Here is a 20,745-nt window from a genome sequence, read left to right as displayed (position 1 = left end):
TGCTGCGGCTGTTGCTGCTGTTGCTCTAGGGAGTAAGAATCCGGTGCAGCGTGAAGAAGCGTCTTAAGGAATCTGTTGCTTTGCACAAATACCTAAAATGCTAAGAAGAAGAAATGGTGGAGCCAGAACTAGCTGTTGCGGGGGTGTTGCTGCTGTTTCTGCGGCTGCTGCGGCTGCTGCTGCCGCGGCTGCCGCTGCTGCAGCTGGCTGCTACTGCTGCTGCGGCGGCTACGGAGGATCGGGTGGCGGGCAGCCAAGAGGAGCTCCTTATATGAGAACAAAAATGACAAAACGGGAAGGCAAATAAAAAAAGACGATTTTTGCTTTGCTGATGCTGCTTTACTGCTGCTGCTTCGCTGCTTTGATGCTGCCTTGCTGCTTTGTTGCTGCTTTGCTGCTGCTTTGCTGCTGCTGCTGCCGACCGTGACCTGGGCGCGTGCGTGCTGCTGCTGCTGCTGCTGTTTTGTTTTGCAAGTGTTGCCCTTTTACTGAAAAAATAATTGTAATAGAATAAAGAAGAACTTTATAATAAAGAAAAAAAGGATTTCAATATACTAAGTGGTTTTGCCGCTACTGCTGTAGCAGCAAAAGGTGAGCAGCAGCAGCAGCAAAGAGCAGCAGCTGCGCAGCAGCAGGAAGGCATGGCAGCAGCAGCAAGTAGGAGGATGACTGTCTGTGTTGTTTGCAATCTTTGTGCTGCACATAGACCCAAAAATAAATTAAATAATTCAATATTAACAAAATATAAAGCGTTGAGCAGCACCAGCGGCAGCAGCAACACACTGCATCATCGGCTTGTTCTGGCGCTGTCTGTCGGCAGCACTGCAGCAGCTGCAGCAGCTGTGCTGCTGCTGCTGCTACAGGCGGGGCTTCCCTCTTCCTCCCTGCACGTTAGGACAAATAAACAAAACAAACGAGTTATTTTAATCTTAATTTTATAAAAAAATGTTTAATAGGGAGAAATATGCCAAAAAGCACAACCCCAGCACTCACACAGACACACACGCACACACACACACACACACACACAGCTGCTGCTGCTGCTCCAACAGCAGCAGCAGCAGCAGTTGCGGCCCTCCGAGCAGGAGCAGTCGGCAGCGGCAGCATTGCCTGCAGCGTGCCGCAGTATCTATACCTTAATTCTTCCCCTTTTTAATTTATTATTATTACTTTAATTGTATTACTAATTAATATTTTTCTAAATTAACTGAAATAGATGGGAAAGAAGTTGCTGTTTCTGCTGCTGCACACAATAGTCGTGCAAGACTAGACGACCCCCCAGCAGCATCCCTGCTGCTGCTCCAGCTGCTGCTGTCCTTTCTGTCTCTTTCGCCTTGTCTCTTTTGCCTATTGTTTTTCTTTTTACCCCTATTTTCCTTTAAATAATATTTAACTTAAATTAAATAATATATTTAAAAATAATATCAGGCGGAAGGCGGCAGCAGCTACCTGCTGCAGCCGCTGCTCTCCCTGGGCTCGTCCCCTCCTTAGCAGCAGCAGCAGCAGAGTGTGCTTTGCTTTGTCTGCTCTATTATTTGTACTTATTAAATTAACTTCCCTACCTTGTTTTGCCTTTCAAGCTTGTACTTCTACGTCGCTGTTCCCTCTCCTCCGTCTCCCACAGTAGGCGTCGTCTGTCCAGCGCAGCAGCAGCAGCAGCAGCAGCACATCAACACCACCAACAACAGCAGCAGCACAAGTCTGCCAGCTGGCAGGCCCTCAAGATGGAAGAAGCAGCACAAAAAGCTGTCGCTGCTATACAAGCAGGGGACACAGCAGCGGCGCAGAAGATCATTGGCTCTTTAACCTCCCCTCATGTGCAGCAGGCCCTACAAACCACCAAAGAAATAGGCAACAAATGCTTCAGGTCCTAAACCCTAAACCCTAAACCCTAAACCCTGCATACTCAGCCCGCTGTTCCCAAAGAAACTCGCTCCAACAGCAATGCAGGTGTAGATCCAGCACCGCTGCCGTTGCTTTTGCTTTTGCTGCTGCTGCTGCTGCTGCTGTTGCTGTTGCTGCTGTTTTATTACAGAACAGGAAAGTATGCAGAGGCTCTTTACCACTACCAAGAAGCCATCACAGGCTACAGGTGCTTGAATCCTAACCAGCAGCAGCCAACGCAGCAAAAACAGAAGCAGAAGCAACGGCACCAACAGCAACAACAGCAGCAGCAGCAGCAACAGCAAGAGGAGGAGTGGCGTAATCAGCTACAGCAACTATATTCTAATCGTAGCGCATGCTTTTCTTGTCTTAATCGATATGAGGAGGCCCTTGAAGCAGCAAGAGAATGCATTCGTCTCAACCCCAAATGGCCAAAGGTGTCAATACATTCTGTTGCTTCTCCTGTTGCTGTTGCTGCTGCTGTACCTGCTGCTGCTGCTGTTGGTGCCATTGGTGCTGCTGCTGTTGGTATTGGTTCTGTTGCTGTTGTTCGTTGTGCTATTGGTTCTGTTGCTGCTGCTGCTGCTGCTGCTGCTGCTGCTGCTGCTGCTGCTGCTGCTGCCGCTGCTGCTGCAAGCCGTCGGCGCCGGTGCTGCCGCTGCTAATGTTGACAGATTGGTGTCTCTGCCGCTGCTGCTGCTGTTGTTGCTGCTGGTGCTGCTACTCTCGTTGCTGTTGCTGCATGCACGCTGCTGACAGCAGGTTTGCTTGCCCCCTCCCCACAGCCCCCCTTCGTTGTGTCTCTTCCTGTCTCACAGTGTCATTTTCATTGTTTTTTTTGTGTGTCTTTGTCTCCGCTGTTGTCTCCCCTTTTGTATCTTTTGTTTTTTGCTTCACCGTTTGCTATCCCTTTTGTGTGTACTTGTCCTTCCGGGGTTCTCCTTTGCCTGTGGCAATTTTGCGACTCCTGCTGCTCCTCCTGCTGTTGATGCTGTTGATGCAGGGATGGTTTAGAGCAGCGCGTGCCTTGTATGGGCAGCAGCAGTACGCTTCTGCCCTCAAAGCCTTCCAGTGGGCCCAGCAGCAGCAGACGCAGCTGCAGCAGCAGACCCAGCAACAGCAAGGCGACAGCTTAGCAGCTTGGATAGAAAAAAGCAAAGAAAAACTTGAGCAGCAAAAGAGGGTTTTGCGGTGCAGCACAGACTACAGCAGATTTGAACAACTGCAACAAGAAGCAAACGAAATAGAGCTGTCAGTCCATAACCATCTTGCTGCTGCTGCTGTTGCTCCTGCTGCTGCTCCTGTGCTGCTGTAGCAGTACAAACAGCAGCAGTAGATGCTGGTTTTGCTGATACTGATAGTGATGCTGCTGGGTATGCTGCTGCTACTGCTGCTGCTGCTACGGCTACTCTGCCAACTCTACAGCCTTTTCAGTGTTTTCGTCGCCGTCTGTGTAGCTGCTGATGCCATTTCTGAGGCGGTTGCTTTTGAGGTATTTGTTTCTTTTGTATGGGTGCTTGTGTTGCTGCGGGTGCTGCTGTTGCTGGCTGCTGTGCTGACGTATTTGCTGCTGCTGCTTTAAATGCATGCAGGGAAGAAAAAGCAGCAGCAACAGCAGCAGACGAAGCAGGCGGGCCCTCCTTGGAGTTTGCCCCCACAACGTCGGAAGAGCAGCGCCGCCAGATTGAGGCACTATTAACAGGTGCAGCATCTGCTTCTGCAGTTGCTTCTGCTTCTGTCGTTGTTGTTACTGTTGCCGCTGCCGCTGTTGTTACTGCCACGGTTGCTGCTACTTCATATAGTGTTAGCTGCTGCTGCGCATGAAACGGCGGGGGGCTCCGTGGGCAGTAATGCTTGCTGTTGCTCAGCGTTGGCAGCAGAAACGACAACAGCAGCAACAACAACAGCAGCAGGAACAACATCAGAATCAACAATGCCAAATGGCGATGAAGTCTATGAGCCTAATACAGCCCGACTGCGTTTGCTCCCGCAGGTGCGCAAGGACCATCTGCATCTGGCGGCAGCAGCAACAGCAGCAGAAGCAGCAGCAGCCTGTCAGAATTTCTGAGTTTTAAACCCTCCGAAAGAGATGCAGATACACCGCAAGATTATGCTGCAGCGTTTGATGACCTCGTTGCTGCTCAAGCTGCCTCCAAACAGGAGCACAAGCAGCACCAGCAGAGTCAGCAGCAGTTGATCGAGGCACAGACTGGCGTTGCGCTTTGCAAGTACATACAGGTGGGAGATGGGTTTCTTGCCGTTTCTACTCCCGCTGCTCCTGCTTCCATCTTCAACTTTTGTTGCTGAAGCTTCCCGTGCCATCCTCCTCTGATGGATATGGGTTTCTTTTTTGCTGTTTCTGCTCCCGCTGTTTCTACTTCCCTCTTCAAATTTCGCTGCTGCAGTTTCCCCTGCCGTCCGCCTCCCTAGGGCTTTAGTATTTGAAGGGCTGCTGCTGCTGCTGCAGTTGATGATGCTTCAGATAGTGCTGCGGCCTCTGCAGTTGCTGTGGCTTTGCTGCTGCTGCGTTCTGTGCATGACGATGCAATCCTTTTGCTGATGCTGCTGCAGATGGGGACGGATATAAGAGAAGCACAGCGCTGCCGCAGAGCAGCAAATTGCCCGCTTGCCATCGCCTTTCGCTTGGGCGCTCAGCGAACCATCAGGCATCTGCTGGAGTGCAGCAGCAGCAGCCGGAGCGGCAGCAGCGACAACAATTGCAGCGGATGCGGCAAAAGCAGCTGCACTACCAGAATGAGTAGCTGCTGCAGCAGTTCTCTCAGACACAGCAACAGCAGTCGCGGCACCATAGGCGACGCGGACCGAACTGCGACAGGCATTGCCCCAGCCGAACAGCAGCAGCAGCAGCAGCATTGTCTGTTTGTCGGTATGGGGGACTGCAGCTCGTTGTTGGATGCTGCTCGGATGAACTCAGCTGAGCAAACAAAGAGGCAACGGAGTGACGCCCCGCTTTCTTTTACTTGCCTTCCTCTGTTTAAATCTTCCGCTCTTTGTAAACAAGAAAAGGCCCTTTTTACGTTGCTGCTGCTGCACACACCGTGTTTAGGGTTTGGTACGTATGGTTTGGGAATTAGCGGTGCCGGTGTCTACGCTGTGCTGCAGTGGCGACATACGCCGCAGTCCTAAGTGAGGAGAGCGCTATGGAGGCCTCGCGCATCTTGCCTATTAACCCTTACCTTCTGCAGTTGAAGCAGCAGCAACACCAACAGGAGCAGCAGCAACAAGCCGAGGGGGAAGAACAACAGCAGAAGCTGAGGACGGAGAAGCGGGAGACAGAGGAGGTGGCGAAAAGCACGAATGCTGCTGCTGCTGGTGCTGCGGCTTGCAGCAACAGCAACAGCAGCAGCAGAGGGACCGGCAGCCGCAGCAGCAAGACGCCCACTCCGTTGCTGCTGCAGCAGCCATTTTCTTGTGTCTTGCTAGATCCCGTGTTGTTTGAGGTGGGGATACTGGGGAGACAGCTGCTGCCGCTTACGCGGCATGTTCGATCCCTTTGCGTCTCCCGGCCTGTTGTTTTTCCTTCAAGGTGAAAACCCATAAAACGTGCAGCAACAGCAGCACCAGCAGTACCTGCCGCTGCTGCCGCTTCTGTGGAATCTGCAGCGGATCGACTTGCAACGAGAGCGCTTCAGGATTTATGGTTTAATGTTTGGGGTATCAGTCGAGATGCAAATGAGGGCTTAATCTTGGGATGGATTTTGAGTGCTTAGAACTTTGGGTCTATAGTTAGGCCTTTGGGTTGCTAGTTGGGGGGTTTTGGTCTAGGGTTTAGGGCTTAGGGTTTGTGAGTTTGTGCTCGCTTCAGCGTGAAGGTTTGGATCCAGGCATTTGAAGTTCGCCTTCCGCACCTTCAGCCTCTCACCGCAGCAGCCGCAGCAGAAACGGGAGGACCTGCGTCGGCAACACCAGAACCAGCAGCAGCAGCAGCAGCGGACAAGTTGAGGAAATTTGATTTGGCTCCTTTTGAGGCAGCAGCTCGGTGGACGGCACATGCAGATTCAGTTGCATTGCAGCTGTGCTCGTGTGAAACGGAGGAAGAAGCAGCAGCAGCAGCAGTACCAACTGCAGCAAAGCCAGACGCAGCACAAGATGCTGCCTGCCACATCTACGGAGATATCTGTACACCGCGTACAGAGGCAAAGGCAGTGCTGTCCTTTCGATTTGACGGCCCCTTAGAGAGCCTTGACCAGGTGCTGTTCATGCTGCTTCCTCTGGTGCTGCTTCCACTTTTGGTGCTGCTGCATTTTCTACTACTCCACCTGGTGTTACTGCTGTCAGTAATTTTGTTGCTTCACTTGCTGCTGCAGCCGCTTTTTCACTGCAGCAGCGGCTGCTTGTGTTGGCTGTGAGGAAGTTGTGTGCGTTGGTTGTTGGTGTGTTTGCTGCTTGTAGTGCTGCTGTGGTGTCTGCTGCTGCTGCTGCAGGACATTCCGCTGCAGCAATCCGTAGAAATGTATCTCGACGGGATCGGAAGGCCCGGAATGGTAAACGCTTTCGCCCTTTGGCTCGAGTTCTTCGAGCAGCACCATCCAGCAGCAGCAACACCAGCGAAAGCACCAGAAGAAAGCACAGCAGCAGCAGATGCGGAAGCAAATAAAGGCGGTGTACAGAAGGAGAAAACACTTCCGAGCAGCCAAAATGCTCACGCATGCGTGTATGCAAACGGGTCCGCCTCCGCCACTCGCAATGGCTGGCAGCACCAGCACCGGCCTAAGCGGCAGCAGCAGCGTCTATTCTTCTCCACCTCTCCTCATGCAGAAACACCTGACAGCTATTCCCGCGAGACAGAAAAAGGAGTAGCATCAGCACCAGCAATAGCAGTAGCAGATGGGAGGCATAGAGGGAAGAGACAGGTGAAGCAGGGCCTCTTCTGGGTGTCTCCTGTTTTAATTCAACATGGGGAACGTCTTCGAGTTAAGCTGGTGCAGAAGCCCACAAGGCTCTCCATCAGGTGACTAAACCCTAAGCCCTAAAACCTAGAATTGTACGACGCAGAGTGGAGGTTGTGAAGGATTGCTGCATCAGCGATTTGCTGCTGTTGCAGCTGTCTTCCTGCTCTGCTTATGCAAGTGGATATGTTCTCACTCTTTCGCCTTTATCGTTATTTTTTTGTTGTCCCTTGTCTCTCTTTCTGCCCTTATCTGCAGAATTCTAGAGACCTCCCGTCTCCCTTGTTCCCCCACTGGAGCAGCGGCAGACGCAGAAGCAGCAGCAGAAGAACAAGGAGCAGTAGCTCCATCACGCCGAGTGTCGGCTGCAGATGAACAACGACGAGCTGTGGCCCCTCATCAGCTGGACTTGGCTCGCGATCCCGTCTTGGTTCACTGTATGTTCTGCTGGTGATGCTGTTGCTACTTTCGATGCTGGTGCTTGTAATTTTAGTGTTTCTGCGTATGCCATTGCTACTGTGGCAAGCACGCATGGGGCGGCCGGTACCGTTGTGAGGACCCCTTCGACGGCTGTCCCGCTCTTCAGCTCTGCCTGCTGCTGGGGCTTGCTGCAGACCTGTTTTGTTGTTGCTGCTGCGGCGGCTACTGTTACTCCTTCAATTGTAGTGGCGGCAGTGTCTTTTACGTTCATGGGACCAGCTTGGTTGGGTCGGATCCCCGTCGCTGTTGCGAATGCTTGCGGCTTCAGTGCTGCAGGTTGCGCTGCTGCAGCTGCTGCAGCAGCAAATCAAGTCATTCGACAAGAGCGTTAAGAGGCGCGTGCGGCTGCTGCAGGCAGCTACTGCAGCAACAGGTCCATTGGGGGCCCCCAAGGGTCCCCAGCAGCAGCTGGCAGAGGCGGTAAAGCAGTCGCCTCCTTTGTCTGTGCTGTGCAGTGGCGGCTGCGCGCTGCTGCCGCTGTTGGCGCTGCAGGCAGCAGCCCTTGCCTACTACTGTGCTGCTGAATTGAGGGAGGTTCGGCTGTGTGGGACCCCACTGCCTCTAAAGCTGTTTGCCGCTGAGCCTCTAACGGGCGCCTTCGAGGTAATGAAGAAGCTGCTGCTCTGTAACGCCGAGGTGCGCCTCTACAACCCCCAGTGCTAGTTGCTGCAACTTCTTCAGGAGACTGCTACCACTGTTGTTGTTCCTTCCGCCGTTGCTGCTGGGTCAGCTGCTGCTGCTGCTGGCTGTGCTACTGCTGCTGGCTGTGCTTCTGCTGCTGCGGCTTCTACGGGGGCGCAGCTGCTGTCGCGTCTCTCCCTGGCGCCGTGTTTCGTCGGCAATCAGAGCGAAGAGTCAACACGAGATCGCGGACAGTAGAGTCCTTAGTCATTTCTACCGCTCGTTAGGGTGCTGCTCTCCATGGAGGGGAGTTTAGTGTTAAGGTTCTAGGGAAGCCTTGTTTTGCTTGGGGATAATCTGATTAGGGGCTCGGGGTGCCTACCATTACAACGCGGCGGTCTTCTGGTCTTCTGGTTTGCAGCAAACTCTCGGGGCCCCACAGGCAAAGCCTACGAAACTCACACATCCTTCAGGAGGGTGGAGATCATTTAAGGAGCTCGGCGCAGCCGACGCAGGAACAGCACTGCAGCAGCAGCAGCGAGGTTCAGCTGTCTGCAGCAGGGGTACTGAGGCTGCCTTGTTGATGAGAGCGAAGGTAAAGGAAGCAATGGTGGCTGTGCAAACGCCTCTCCTCTCCCTCTTGCCCCCGGAAGGTAAGCTAAAAAATACAATAAATATATAAATAATTAATTGTTCAACTTAAACAGAGAAACAATAGGGAGCCCACAGTCAGTCCACCGTGGCAACTGCATGCTTATGAAAAAAAGACGAAACAACACGCATACAGACGCATACAGCCACAGTCGTAATGCAGCGTTTTGCTGCTGCTACTACGTCTGCTGCTCGTGGTGTGGCTATTGCTGCGGCGTTTCCAGATGCTGAAGACACCACGGTACTTCTGGCTTTTGCAGAAGTACACCACATGGAGCCTGGGAGCAATATCAAGGAGCACCTGCAGCAGCAACTGCAGCAACAGCAGCAGCGTGACGGTGCCGTGACCCCTGGAGGACTCTTCCGGCTGCCTGTCTGCGCCTCCCTTTTCGCATCATTGGCTCTGGACAATGCCGGCTTGGGCGAAGGAATTTCTATCTTCTCTAAATATGCATCACTGGTAACTCATAGCGGCACGCAAATACTCAACAGCAACACCAACAGCAACAGCAACAAGAACAACGACACAACAGCATTAGCACCAGCAACGACAGCAGAAGCAGCAACACCAGCAGGGCCAGATGCTGTAGTAGCAACTGTAACTCCAGCAACTCCAGCAGCAGCCGACACTGCAGTAGTTGCTGCAGCAGCAACACCCACACAAGCAGCAGCAAGTAGGGCAGTAGGTGCTGCAAAACGTTGAGCAGCATCAACCCGATCCAGAATTAGTGGTACCCTGCAAACATCCCTACCCAGACCATCTGCTGTCCGTGTGTTCGTCTTGGGTCGGTCGTGTCGGCACCCCACGTTGCTGCTGCTGCTGCTGCTGCTGTGTTCCTTGACTGCCGCTGCAGGCCCTGTTGAGAAAAAGGGAAGCCACTTTGCTGCTGTCCCGCTTGCGAGTGATGGGCGTAGTGCTTCAGCTTGGGGAAGTGATAGCAGCAGGAACCGGCGCTGCAGAAGCAACAGCAACAACAACTCCAAGAGCGGCCGCAGCACCTGGGGTATGGCACGCTGCTGCTGCTGCAGCGACAGCTGACGAAGGGGAGTATTTTGAAGTGTCAATCGATGAGGAGGACTTTGTGCTGCTGACGGACCCTGTCCCTCTCTGGAGCTCCAAATTTTGTGTGCCTTCCCTCCCCTTCATCCCTCTCTCTGCTGCTGCCACTGTTGCACTCCCTGTGCTGCAGCACCTGTGCTTCCTAGTTGAATTGCTGCTGCTGCCATGTGTGCTCTCGTTGCTCCTGTCATTGCTCTCGTTGTAACACTCTTGCTATTTCTTCTGCTTCTCGTGCAACTGCTGCTTTGCGTGGCTGTTGGTGCTGCTACGTGGTGTCGCCCTGTCTTCTCTATCTCTAATGGTGAATGGCTGCTAAGTAAATGCACTCTCAGACTGGTTAGGCCTTGCTGTACGATCTCTTCTTGTTGCCGCCACTCCTGGTGTTGCTGCCGTTGCTGCAATTGCTACTCCGGAGGGTATTGCTGCTGCTGCAGGTGGGGAGGCAAACAGACACAGGGCAGCAGCACACAAGATCCTTCCCATACAAGCCTCCCGCAGCGGCACGGCAAACACGCTGGCACTTTGGTTCGAATTCTCTCTCGGCAACTTCACCATCTCTACGCAGCCGAAATCCATCAGGAACCTTCTGCACCAGCAGCAGCAACAGCAGCAGAAGCAGCAGGTGCACGGTGGCGCCTGTTGTGGGTCACCAGCAGCTGCAGCAGGAACAGCAGATGCTTTCGCTGGTGCTGCTCCCGAAGAATCGTGGGAAATCGATCACTACACGAAGGCGTGGAGACAGGCAATTGTTTATCTGCCACCGCTAAAAGTGCGTTTTCGTGTGCTGCTAAGGCGAAGGCAGGAGATGTCTCAGGTTTTGCACGTTCAGAACACTTTAGGTCTCGCTGCTTACTTAGAAGCTGCTGCAGCAACAGCAACAGCTGCTATTGGCGGATCTACGGGGACTTCTGGTACTTATTCTGTGAATGCTTCTGTTGCTGCTGGGTTGCTGCTGTGTTGCTGCTCTGCTGTTGTCGTCGCCGTTGCTCCTGTGCTGCTACCGCTGTGCTGCTGCTTCTGCTCGGGGGATGCTGGCTTAAGGTCTCAAGGGGAGATACAATCGACCTTCGGATATCTGCTGGCGACGCCACTCTAAAGGCATCCATCATCGCTTCCCCCAGCGAAGGGCAGCAAACAGGGGCCTCAGATGAAAGGGAGTAGGCAAGGTTGTGCTCCTGCTTTTAAAGAAATGGAATCACTCCATCTTATTCGTCAATTGGCTGTAAACGCAAGCTGCTAGAAACATCCCATTGTCCTCACGCCTCGCCGACATGCACGGAAGAATAAGGCAAGCGGCTGTTGCTGTTGTTGGTGCTGCTGCAGGTACGAACTGCGCATGCAGCAGCAGTGGAAAGCTTTGAGGGAGTCACAGCAAAAGGCCTCCGAAGCGTGGATGCATTTGCTATTCTCCTCTACAGACGCAACCGCAGCCGCTGCTGCTTCGCGTCCTCAGCCAGCGCAGGTATTTGCAGCTATGTGCAGCTTGAGGGGCAGGTGGTTCTCCTCCGGCCGCCAGCTGCCTGTTGTAGTTCCTCCTCTACTATATCTGTTTCCTTGTGCTGCTATTAGTGTCCACCTACGTATGGGTTGTCTATTCTTCTGCTTGTACATCTCTTGTTCATGTTCCTTATCTGGGGATGCCCCCCTAGTGTCACTGCCTGTGTGCTCGTCCGCGGCTGCTATCTGTCTCTACTTCCTATTGTGCCTGTCTATCTGTTCCTGCTGTTCCTGCTGTTCTTGTCATCTGCAGATTGCAGCCGCAGCAGCAGCCATCGCCTGTTCGCCTGCTGAACAGCGGAGCTTCTTCCTGGACCCATTTGAAGCTGCGGGAATCCTGCGCGCTCTCTTCTACTAAACTACAACCCGTAGACCTTACACCTTAGACAATTAACTCGAAGCAAAGCCATTGCAAATCAGCAGTATCTTTGCCTTAATAGATACATCGTGCGTCGTGCACGTCGAAGCAAAAAAAACCTTAGCAGCCACGGTTATCTCGTGGCTGCTGCTGCACTAAATGGCTCTGTTGCCGTTGCTGCAGCAGAAAACGCTGCTGTCAACACTTTAATTCTTTGCTGCTACGGCAGCACCACCCCACAGCAACAGCTTTGCCTGCTGCTTCCGCTGCCGCTTCTGCTACTGCTGCTGTAGCTGCACCTGCACCAGCAAACTCAACGGGGTCTCCTGCTGCGGCCCCCTGCAGGCACAGTAGTCCACCCGTCAGCATCCTGCTGCTGCTCCTGCTCTCTTTGTGCTTCGCCTTGCGCTGCTGCCGCCGCCGCTGCTGCTGCTAGACGCGATCGTGTGCGCGAAGCTGCATGCAGAGACCACAAGAAAGGCAGACAGCCCCAGAGTCGCCCTTTGAATTTCCTTGCTCGGTTTCTTATAAACGCCTCCTGATCAACCAGCCCTCAGGCCTGAACACTAAACCCTTCTGCCTAAACGCATGACCAGACCCTAAATTCGAAAGCCCTCAACCCATATCCTAAGCGCTCGCTTGACTTCGGAAACGTACCAATGCCCCCTTCTGAACTCCCCCCGATATCCACAGATGACATCAAGGTCTCGAGGGCTTCCTCGCTACAATCGCTCATGTTGCAGTCGCCTAAATGAAGCAGCAGCGGTACCACCACCACCAGCAGCAGCAAATGCACAAGCAGGACGGAGGGCACACACACCCCCGAAGCAGCAACATTAGCAGTAGTCAGTACAGCAGCAAATGCAGCAGCAGTCGCTGACGCAGCAGCAGCAGCAGCAGAAGCGAGACCGCATGCTCCCACCTGTTGCAGGGGTATTTCCACACCGACTCTGCGCAGCAGCTGCGGCTCGCTGCTGTTGCTGTTGCTGCACCATTGCAGCCAAATCGAAGCAGCCGCGGCTAGTCTGTTCGTGCAGATCTACAAGCAACTGCGCTACCTCCAGCTGTACAGACGCAGCACCACCAGCAGCAGAAGCAGCAGACCATAAGGTGGGAGATGGAGATTCGAGAGCATACAACTGCCCCTTCACTTGCAGAAAACAGAATACAACAGGTTGTGTGCGACTGATTTTAAATGAAAAACAGTGGAATAAAAGAACCACCCCAAACCATACGTCTCTCCGCTTTTCTTACGTCACTGTCGTCTTCAACAGAAACCGAAAACTCGCGGCTGAGTCGCTCCGAGAGGCTGCACGCCAAATCGTCAGCGTCCACCTTCTTGTCTGTACACCGCACAAGCAACACAATGGGCTTTTTCCCTTTTCCAGTGCCTATTTTCGTCTTGTGGTGGAGTTCAATCTGCGGCTGCTGCTAGGTTGTTTAACGCTGCTGCTACTTCTGTGGCTACTTCCGTTTGTGGTGCTTCGGCATTTGCTGTCATCTGTGTGCGTGTGTGTGTGTGTGTGTGTGTGTGTGTGTGTGTGTGTGTGTGATGGTGGTGGTGGTGGTGGTGTGAAGCGGGGGCGGGAGGAGGGCGGGATATATTTTTGGTGTGTCGGTGCTTGCCCCTGGTACCGCTCTTTTTTAGGGTGCGGTGTTCTCGCTGCCATATAGGCTTCTGCTGCTTCTGGTGCCGCATCCGCTGGTTCTACTGCGTCTCGTGCTACACGCAGTGCAGCAACAAGAAAAACGCAGAGGTAAGGCTTACTGTCGCGGAATTCGGTGATGATGTCTTCGTACAGCTGCTGACGCTTCCGATAGGATTCTCTGCCACCCCATCCTTGCTCAACAGCCAAATTTAAGAGGGTCCTGAAGCAGCAGCAGCAGCAGCAGCAGCAGCACCTGTCTAAGCACTCGAACGTGGACGGTGGGACGCTGAAGATTCCCCGCACGAACATTGCTTTAGAAGCTTCCATGGAAACGCCGACACACTATTAGACCTCTTATATTAGTTTACGTGTACGTAAAGTGCTTCTATGTCTGTAATATGTATATGCTGGTTAACTTTCCAATTCCCCACCACTGGGCCAGCACCGCTGCGACGGCCTACTTGAAGACCACCTCCGGCTGCCGCAGTTGCTGCTGCTGCTGCATTTTTGTATATTTTCCCCCGTCCTAGTGCGCTTGCGTCGTTGAACACAAGCGGTGGGAGGAAGGGGGAAGGAAGAAGGGCAAATAGCCAACCACAACCGCAGATGGCGCTGCTACAGCCGGCATTCGTCTCTTTCGCAGGACCCGCTGGGCATTTAAACGCCAATGCCTGGATATCTAATCTAAATTGAATTACAAAACAAAATTATAATTTGTGGAAAGGGGGAGAGAAAGGAAGGGATTACAACCGCAGGCCCAACGGCGTGTGGGGCGCCAAGGAGGCGCTCGCTCCGGCCGTGTCGGTCTTGTCCTAAAGTGACAGTAATTTAATCAGTATAAAATTAAAGTCGTATGTTTGGGACTCGTTGAAGACGATACAAGGAGGAAAATTGGCATATTGCATGCACTTCTCCCCACAGGGACTGGACCGCCGCCGACGCCGATGCCTCTCGAGGGAGTGTAGTGCACGGGCACTACAATAGGCTCCCCGCTGAGTCTCTGCCGAGTGATTTAGTCATAAATCACAGTATAAAGAGTATTTTATATTTATAAGGGAGATCTTAGACAACAATTGTGATCGAGTGGGCAACTCGTGCCTCGGCCCGCAGAACATGGGGCTGGCTTACCCACGACGCAGGCCCCGTAGAGGACGAGGCGCTCGGGCACTCCTGTGTGTGTGAATGTATGTGTATGTGTATGTGTGTGTGTGTGTGTGTGTGTGTACCGCCACACCGAATTACGTAACTGGTACGGTGGGTATGTATTTTGCTGCATTCTTGGCAGCTGTACAGCTCAGCGGCCAGCGTCTTCGTTCTAAAGCATGAAGGCGGTGGTCATGAGGACACTGTCTCTATTTTCGAGAGCGGTTTTTAGTTCTCTGAGATTTTGCAGGCCTGCTGTCCGTTCCTCAACATCTTCTGCAGTTTCTCGTTGTTCGCGTGTCCTTGGAAGGGCCTCCTGACCCGTCTCTTGCCTTCTCTTTTGAATGCGTTCGCGGATTTCGGGCTCCTCGCCCAATTCAGGGGAAGCAGGGCGTTCTTGCGCGGGCTCTTCTTCGAGCTCTCCTTCTGGTGCAAATTCAGACTCTAGTCCAAACCCGCTTTCCGATGCGATGTAAATAGAGTGTTGTCGCACAATTGCCAGGGCCATCTGCAACAGGTGTGGGTGCTTGACAGTTCCTTCGACAACAACACATAAACGGAAACAAGGCACAAAGTCGGCCTCTACCAACCATCAAATGCAAGACCACTTGAAATAATAATAAATGCCCATTGGAGAGAATTGTTGTAATGACGCATGTACATTCTCGGGCTTAGCTGAAGGCTGCAAAACCGGCGTGTGCTCACCCGCCCAATTGTAGTACATGTGACACAGCTTGTAAGAAACCACAGCGAGGTAATGTTTAGACCAACCGCTTTCATCTGAAACGGCACACAAGCATCGTGGCACTTCATGGAGCATCATTAGCTGCAAGAAGCGAAGTGCATGCTTTCAAGAACGCTGTTTCTGTTGAATATCAAGGGCAAAGCTGGAAAGAAGGCGTGCCGTGCGTACTTTGCGCAATATGAAACTCCGACGCCGAAGGAGAGCCTCGGGTTGGGTCTGCTGTACCTATTAAAAATTTTTCCTCAGGAGTCTCCGTATTCGTAGCCACAGGAATGATAGGTCCGCTGCACCGCAGCAGCAGCGCAGACGGGACGCAAAAACAAAACAGCTCGCCCCGGTTCTTTTGTCCGTTCAAAAAGTTAATTGCTTGCAAGCCAACGACGACGGGACCCACCTGTCGATGTAAGCCCCAACTGGCAGCCCTTGTACACCCTCTCTCCCTTTCATGAAAAACTTCATTGGGTTGGCTGGACGATGTGGATTCACCAGAACATTGATAAAGACCTTCTGAAACGTGCGCAAGTCTGTACGAGCCAGTCCGGTGGTAAGCGAACAGCTGTCGGTATGAGATTTTTGTGGTATGCTCTGCAGGCGTGGCTGCCTGCAGGAGCTGCTAAGGATAGGGCATCCGGGTGCTCTTTAGGTGAAGGAGCAGAAGTCGTAGGTGCATGCAGCTGTACCTGAACCAGTTGGCTAATTGCAGCTTGTCTTAGATAAATGGTGTCCCCTGGGCCCAATTCAGGTCCTGACCTTGACTCAGTTTCCTGGATGTTGACGTCCGCGTAAATTTCTCCATTCACTGGGACAATGACCCCTTTGAATCCATCTGCCAAGACGGCTCCACGCAACTTGGATCACGTGCACCCTTGCCGTTGGGCACCGGTGTCCGTTTGCGAGCCAGAAACGGCAGCACGTTGCTGCAAGTTAGCGATTGGAATACTGCTAGGATGGTAAGGGATTCTTGTGCTGCAAACTTACTAAGGGGACCATCTGCGGTACTTGTAAACTCCATCGAGATATTCTTGAGCCATCTGGAATTAGCTTTTGCGTATATAAGAAGGGGATGGTTGTCGGGGAGTGTAATTCTTTTTCCGTCCGCTCCCTCTTCAAGCTGCGTGCATGAAAACCAGTAGGGCTACCGGAGGGATAAGTGTTATTGCAGCGGTGCATACTCTGAAAAATAACATGAAGTCAACAGCCCATCTGCAGAGCGGACAAAGAGCAGCTTTTCCACTCAGAGGAAAAGATCCATGCGCACCTCGAACGCTTCTGCTCCAGGGACATCAAACTCGGAGACTAGTATGCCCATCGCTTGAAGCAGAGGCACAGTCCCTTCTTGCAGCTTGAACTGTAAGGTACGTCGGCCATCTGACCCAATGGCAGCCCCTTGACAAGTAAGGGTTTCATGCGCCGGTCTTGCGTGATGCGTGATTTCCTCCGCCTTGCCAGCAGACCTCCGCATCTCAGCAGCTGGACAGACTGTCAGGACAAGTGCAAATTCAGCATCGGGGAAGGCAGTAGCCATAGGGTGTTCGACTGTCAGTTCACCGGTTTCCGGAGCGAATTCAAAATTGCCAAGGTCAGTACCGAGGATGCCTTTGATGGCTGTTACCTCTTGGGCCAGGACCTCTTTTATTTGCGAGCTCCCGCTTGGAGCAGACCTATATATGAGAAGGTGAGAGGGTGCGCGCTTGTGCGGCTTTGTGCTCTCTTCAAATGTTAATTTCTCCCAGAATAGCTTGAAGTGTTTTGCCATGTCCTTAATGACCCCGGCGCGGTAGTTGGCCGGTGCAGAAGCGCCGATGTGGCTCACGAACTGAGTATGGGCAACATTTCTTCCCCCAACAATCCCTACAACTCCGCAGCGCGCGTTAGGTGGCCTGTACAGATTGCATGTCGGAGAATGGATTTTTCAGATGTCACCAATCAACTAGTTTTGTCGGATTCCTCACGCCTGAAGCCCCCGGATGCTCTCAAAGGCCGCGAGCACGCCAATGAAGTGAACTAATCGCACTGGGATAACGCTACCAAATTAAGACTTAGAGGTGCCCTTTGTTTGTCGACAATTTCTGCAAGCGGTGGCAAGGCGTGATGAAATACGTGCCCGAATGAATTAACCGCTATACCAATGACCCTCACGACCTCAGAAATTTGCGGCTGCACGCACGCGCAAGTGCCTGCAGCAACCATTCAGCGCTAGCCACAAATTCGCCTAATTTCGCGTATGCATCACTCTCTGTATGCGTCGTATGTGGTGGAAATGAAGAGTATTCACCGGTCTCACGCCTTCCCTAATAGGTGCCAGGAGCTGGTCCGTTGCCCAAGGAATTCCTGAACGAAGAGAATCGTCAGTTATCTTCGTCTGGAATTGTAGGTAAACATTCCACCACATGTTCATCGACTTGTCCTCCGGCCTACTCTTGAATGCTTGCAGCGTTTGAAGCTTGCAGCACTGTATTGGAAAGTCCCGTTGAACTGAAACCTGCATATATGTGCTCCAGTACATCTTCCATGCAGTAAGTCGCCGTATCCAATGTGGTTGAGTCGCGCTTGTTGGCAAGCGCTACATGCCTAGTAAGTTGGTACGGGTTAAGTGCGCCGAAGGCCATCAGGTGCGTAAAGGCACTGTGCAACTCCTACCTGTTTTGCAGCCACCCGTACTCTGTTGTTCGTGTCGTCCGAATCGTAAGCGAGCAGGACAATAGCTCCTCGAAGACCATGTCTCTGTCGTATGAACAGATCTAGCAAACTTCTCTTTGTCCTTTCAACCCTCCCCTTCTTCCAGTCCGCTTCGCTTCGGATGAAATGCTCACAACAAGCCGGAGCATCCATGTCGACAGTTAGTTGGCCCCTGTGGCGAATTCTGCGTGAACCGCACGACTCCATCTACGCAGCATGCTAGTTGTCATTTTCCCCACAAATTTCTAAACACGTCGGAGTATACAGCATGCTGAGGGCAAAGAATATATCCAGCAGGGTTGTTGTGTGTGACCGTCTGCGGCTTCCACACGCTTGGCGTCTGCCCGCCGTCAAGCACATTCCAGGCAATCTCTCCGCCCCACAATAATTACCTCTGTCGCGTCAGCTCAATAGTATTTTTGATGGACTCCACAGCCCTGGAGCTCCCGTGTTCTCTGCGCCCAGTGCAGACAACAAGCATCCAGTGACTGTTGAGTGGCACCTTGTGTCGCAGAACCTGCGGGTCGCAGTGAACAGGATCAAAGAGGGCACTGTCCAAGTGGTAAGCAAGCGCCATCTATGGAGGAGGCAAAACTTCTCGGCATGTTGGATGCCTTTTTCCCGTGCGCTTCCCCATTGGAATCGCCAACCCTCGTAGCTAATTGGCGGCTGTAAGCGAACCCTCACAAGATGTTGGCAAAGCCTAGCGCGAAAATCAGGACAGAGTTCGACGGAAGTGTCTTGCTGCTCTTCTCTTCTTTCAGAACCCCACGAAATCCGCGGTTCGCCGTAGCGGGGCTCGTCGCCCATAACCTTACGCAGGCTCGTGATCTGCGGATAACCCAAACTAGGCTCTGGTGTTTGCGAAGAGCAACGGCAAGTACATGTTGAACAGAAAGCTCTGCCTGGGCGAATTCGTGGTCGCAACGGCAGCCACGCTGCATATGCCATATTACGCTATAAGGCTTACGTCCTTGTGGACGTCAATGGGGAGTCCACCGTTGTCCCCGATGTGCACCTTGAGCTCTGCCATCTGTTCTTTCACTGCTGGCGTGCGGAGTATATCTTTTACCAGCTCCGTGCACTCCACTAGGGTTTCTTGAGCGCTTTTAGGCCTCATCATTGCCCGCGAGCCTTCCATCAGCTGTAACAGTCATGCACTACACTACAATCTCTTCAGAAAAGCGAATTCCTACAGCTACGCCGATGCGCTAGTCGTGGCAAATCGTTCTAAAGATTCCTTACAGTATTCGTGTAATTAAGGGAAACAGCTTTTCGCTCGCAGTCGCGGAAGGCTACGTAGGAGGCCTTACCTGGGGGGTCTGTGCGATAACTCTGAGAAGATTGGCAGGCAGGTAGCACAGCCTGGAGCCTCCGCGGGCCTCTTTTGCCGTGACCAACTGCTTACCCTCCACATTTTCGTCGTAAGCATCTTTGAAATACTGCGCTACAGTAATGGTGGAGCCGCCCTTTTCAAACGTGACTCTGTCAGCCGTTGTGTCCGTGATGTCTACGATTCTGTAGAGGTTTCCTTTGTGTACTGTAACACAGAGGCGGTTCCTGTAGGTAAGCTGGGCCTGTTGGTAGTCCATTTCCCTCAGGCGATCTTCTAGAAAACCTGCCTCTAGCTTGCGGTCGTGTCTGCTCACCTTCAGCAGCCAAGCTGCAATCTCGAGACGGATAAACAAGAGGCACATGTTTTGCTTAAGGGCTAGCATACGCTTGCTTTGAATCTCTACAGATGCAGCGCTGGTCTTTCGGTTGTGTGCTCACTGGAGCGTGCGACAATCGGGGAGTATCAGGGGAATGATAGGGGCAATGAGCACTAGGGGGGGAGGAGCACACGGTTTTGCTGTAGAAACAACTCCAATGGCAACATACCACCATATATGGACACACGTTAGACTTCTGGTAAGCAATGCGCACCTTTGTCGCTTTGGATCAGGGTTGCGTCAACACCATAGAGTTCCATGTCACTTTTAAGCGAACGAGGGTCCAATCTAATGTACTGAGATTGACCCAAAGCCCTTTGGTAGTTCGCCGCCTCCAAGGTAATCATCATGGCTGCAACGAAGTAAAAGCGCCAGTTAGCTCCAGTAAGCTACACACAGTAACATTCACATGTGATCGTAGGACTCATTTGCCCCCCGCGAAACACGAGAATCCTCCTCTGCGTGTGCTAGTTGGTTAGCCAGCGTCAGCCTCATCTCCATCGCGTGATGTCGACATACCCGCCGTTCTTCTCCAAAAGTGACATTATACACCTTAAGTGGCGCGTCTCCATCGCGCACGGCGACTTCGCGGGTTGGCTCATCATGGATTAGTTCCCGTATGCGTTCTGAGTAGACGATGATCCACCGCAGTAGCTCCGAATGTTGAGCACCTCTAGAGATAACCCGTCTCGGCTTCTGGCGCTCTGGTGGCTCCTGAATTCCAGTAAGTGCCTTCAAGAGCTGGGCCAAGACCTTTCTGCGCTCCTTCCTTTCCTCTACCTGCATTTTCATAAGGAAGCTCGGGAGCAGCTGCAAACCTGACCGGTGACATTGAGAATGACATAAATTCAGACACGATAAACGAGCACCTACCGGCCTTTCAGTCCCACGCTCCCTTATGCTGAGAGGGTATCCCCAAGCCTGAAGTCCCTCTTCTAGCCTCATGATCCATGCGTTGCACAACACCTGGCCTCTCCTTTGGCTCGTGGGCTCGAGGGCGCGTTCGAGGCTCTCAGTCAGAGGACGCTGTCTAGGGCTTGGTCGAAACCCCCTACCTCTTCCCCTCGTCCCAATCCCCCTGCCTTCTCCTCTCCTGCGTGGTCCCAAATGCCGCCGGCTCTCTTCTCTTTGACCCTCTCCATACCACCGTTCCTGCCTACGCTCGCCTCGTCTCTCACGCCACTCTCGCTGCCCCTCCGAGCCCACCCTATGGCCTGATCTCGGAATCCACCTACCACCGCCCTCACCCCTTTCTGACATCCTGTACGGCACTCTGTAGCACTAGGTATCTTGGCTTTTTGCACGTGCCAAGGCATGCCGGTTTCGCGTTGCGTTTTCCGCAAGATGTGAGGAGAG

At 52.8% G+C, this 20,745-nt stretch overlaps 3 protein-coding genes across 3 annotated transcripts; 1 reads left to right on the top strand and 2 right to left on the bottom strand.

The window, feature by feature from the left end:
* Positions 1–1,724: 1,724 nt before the first annotated feature.
* Positions 1,725–11,461, top strand: EMWEY_00004680 (hypothetical protein, conserved; the record flags this gene model as incomplete). Its single annotated transcript, XM_013480907.1, has 18 exons — positions 1,725–1,867; positions 2,036–2,321; positions 2,888–3,135; positions 3,477–3,586; positions 3,878–4,122; positions 4,456–4,771; positions 5,008–5,431; positions 5,711–6,095; positions 6,330–6,856; positions 7,053–7,231; positions 7,543–7,910; positions 8,317–8,548; positions 8,771–9,232; positions 9,401–9,550; positions 10,041–10,375; positions 10,648–10,763; positions 10,930–11,068; positions 11,357–11,461. The coding sequence occupies 18 exons, from the start codon at positions 1,725–1,727 to the stop codon at positions 11,459–11,461; spliced, it is 4,770 nt and encodes a 1,589-aa protein (XP_013336361.1).
* A 313-nt stretch (positions 11,462–11,774) lies between these two features.
* EMWEY_00004670 (hypothetical protein, conserved) lies at positions 11,775–13,419 on the bottom strand (the record flags this gene model as incomplete). Its single annotated transcript, XM_013480906.1, has 6 exons — positions 11,775–11,917; positions 12,119–12,208; positions 12,411–12,525; positions 12,716–12,804; positions 13,230–13,288; positions 13,364–13,419. 6 exons carry the CDS (start codon positions 13,417–13,419, stop codon positions 11,775–11,777), a joined length of 552 nt encoding a protein of 183 aa, XP_013336360.1.
* Positions 13,420–14,425: 1,006 nt separating this feature from the next.
* EMWEY_00004660 (hypothetical protein, conserved) lies at positions 14,426–20,175 on the bottom strand (the record flags this gene model as incomplete). The annotated part of the gene is made up of 14 exons (XM_013480905.1): positions 14,426–14,790; positions 14,959–15,033; positions 15,167–15,282; positions 15,749–15,846; positions 16,257–16,878; positions 17,013–17,155; positions 17,274–17,360; positions 17,639–17,861; positions 18,070–18,194; positions 18,365–18,508; positions 18,648–18,821; positions 18,991–19,340; positions 19,604–19,778; positions 19,909–20,175. 14 exons carry the CDS (start codon positions 20,173–20,175, stop codon positions 14,426–14,428), a joined length of 2,964 nt encoding a protein of 987 aa, XP_013336359.1.
* Between the last annotated feature and the right edge of the window lie 570 nt (positions 20,176–20,745).

This window comes from Eimeria maxima, genomic scaffold, assembly GCF_000499605.1.
Source record: "Eimeria maxima Weybridge genomic scaffold, Emw_scaff25, whole genome shotgun sequence".
Taxonomy (NCBI): domain Eukaryota; phylum Apicomplexa; class Conoidasida; order Eucoccidiorida; family Eimeriidae; genus Eimeria; species Eimeria maxima.
Note: the sequence above shows the minus strand (reverse complement) of the source record. Positions and strands in the feature narration are given on the sequence as shown.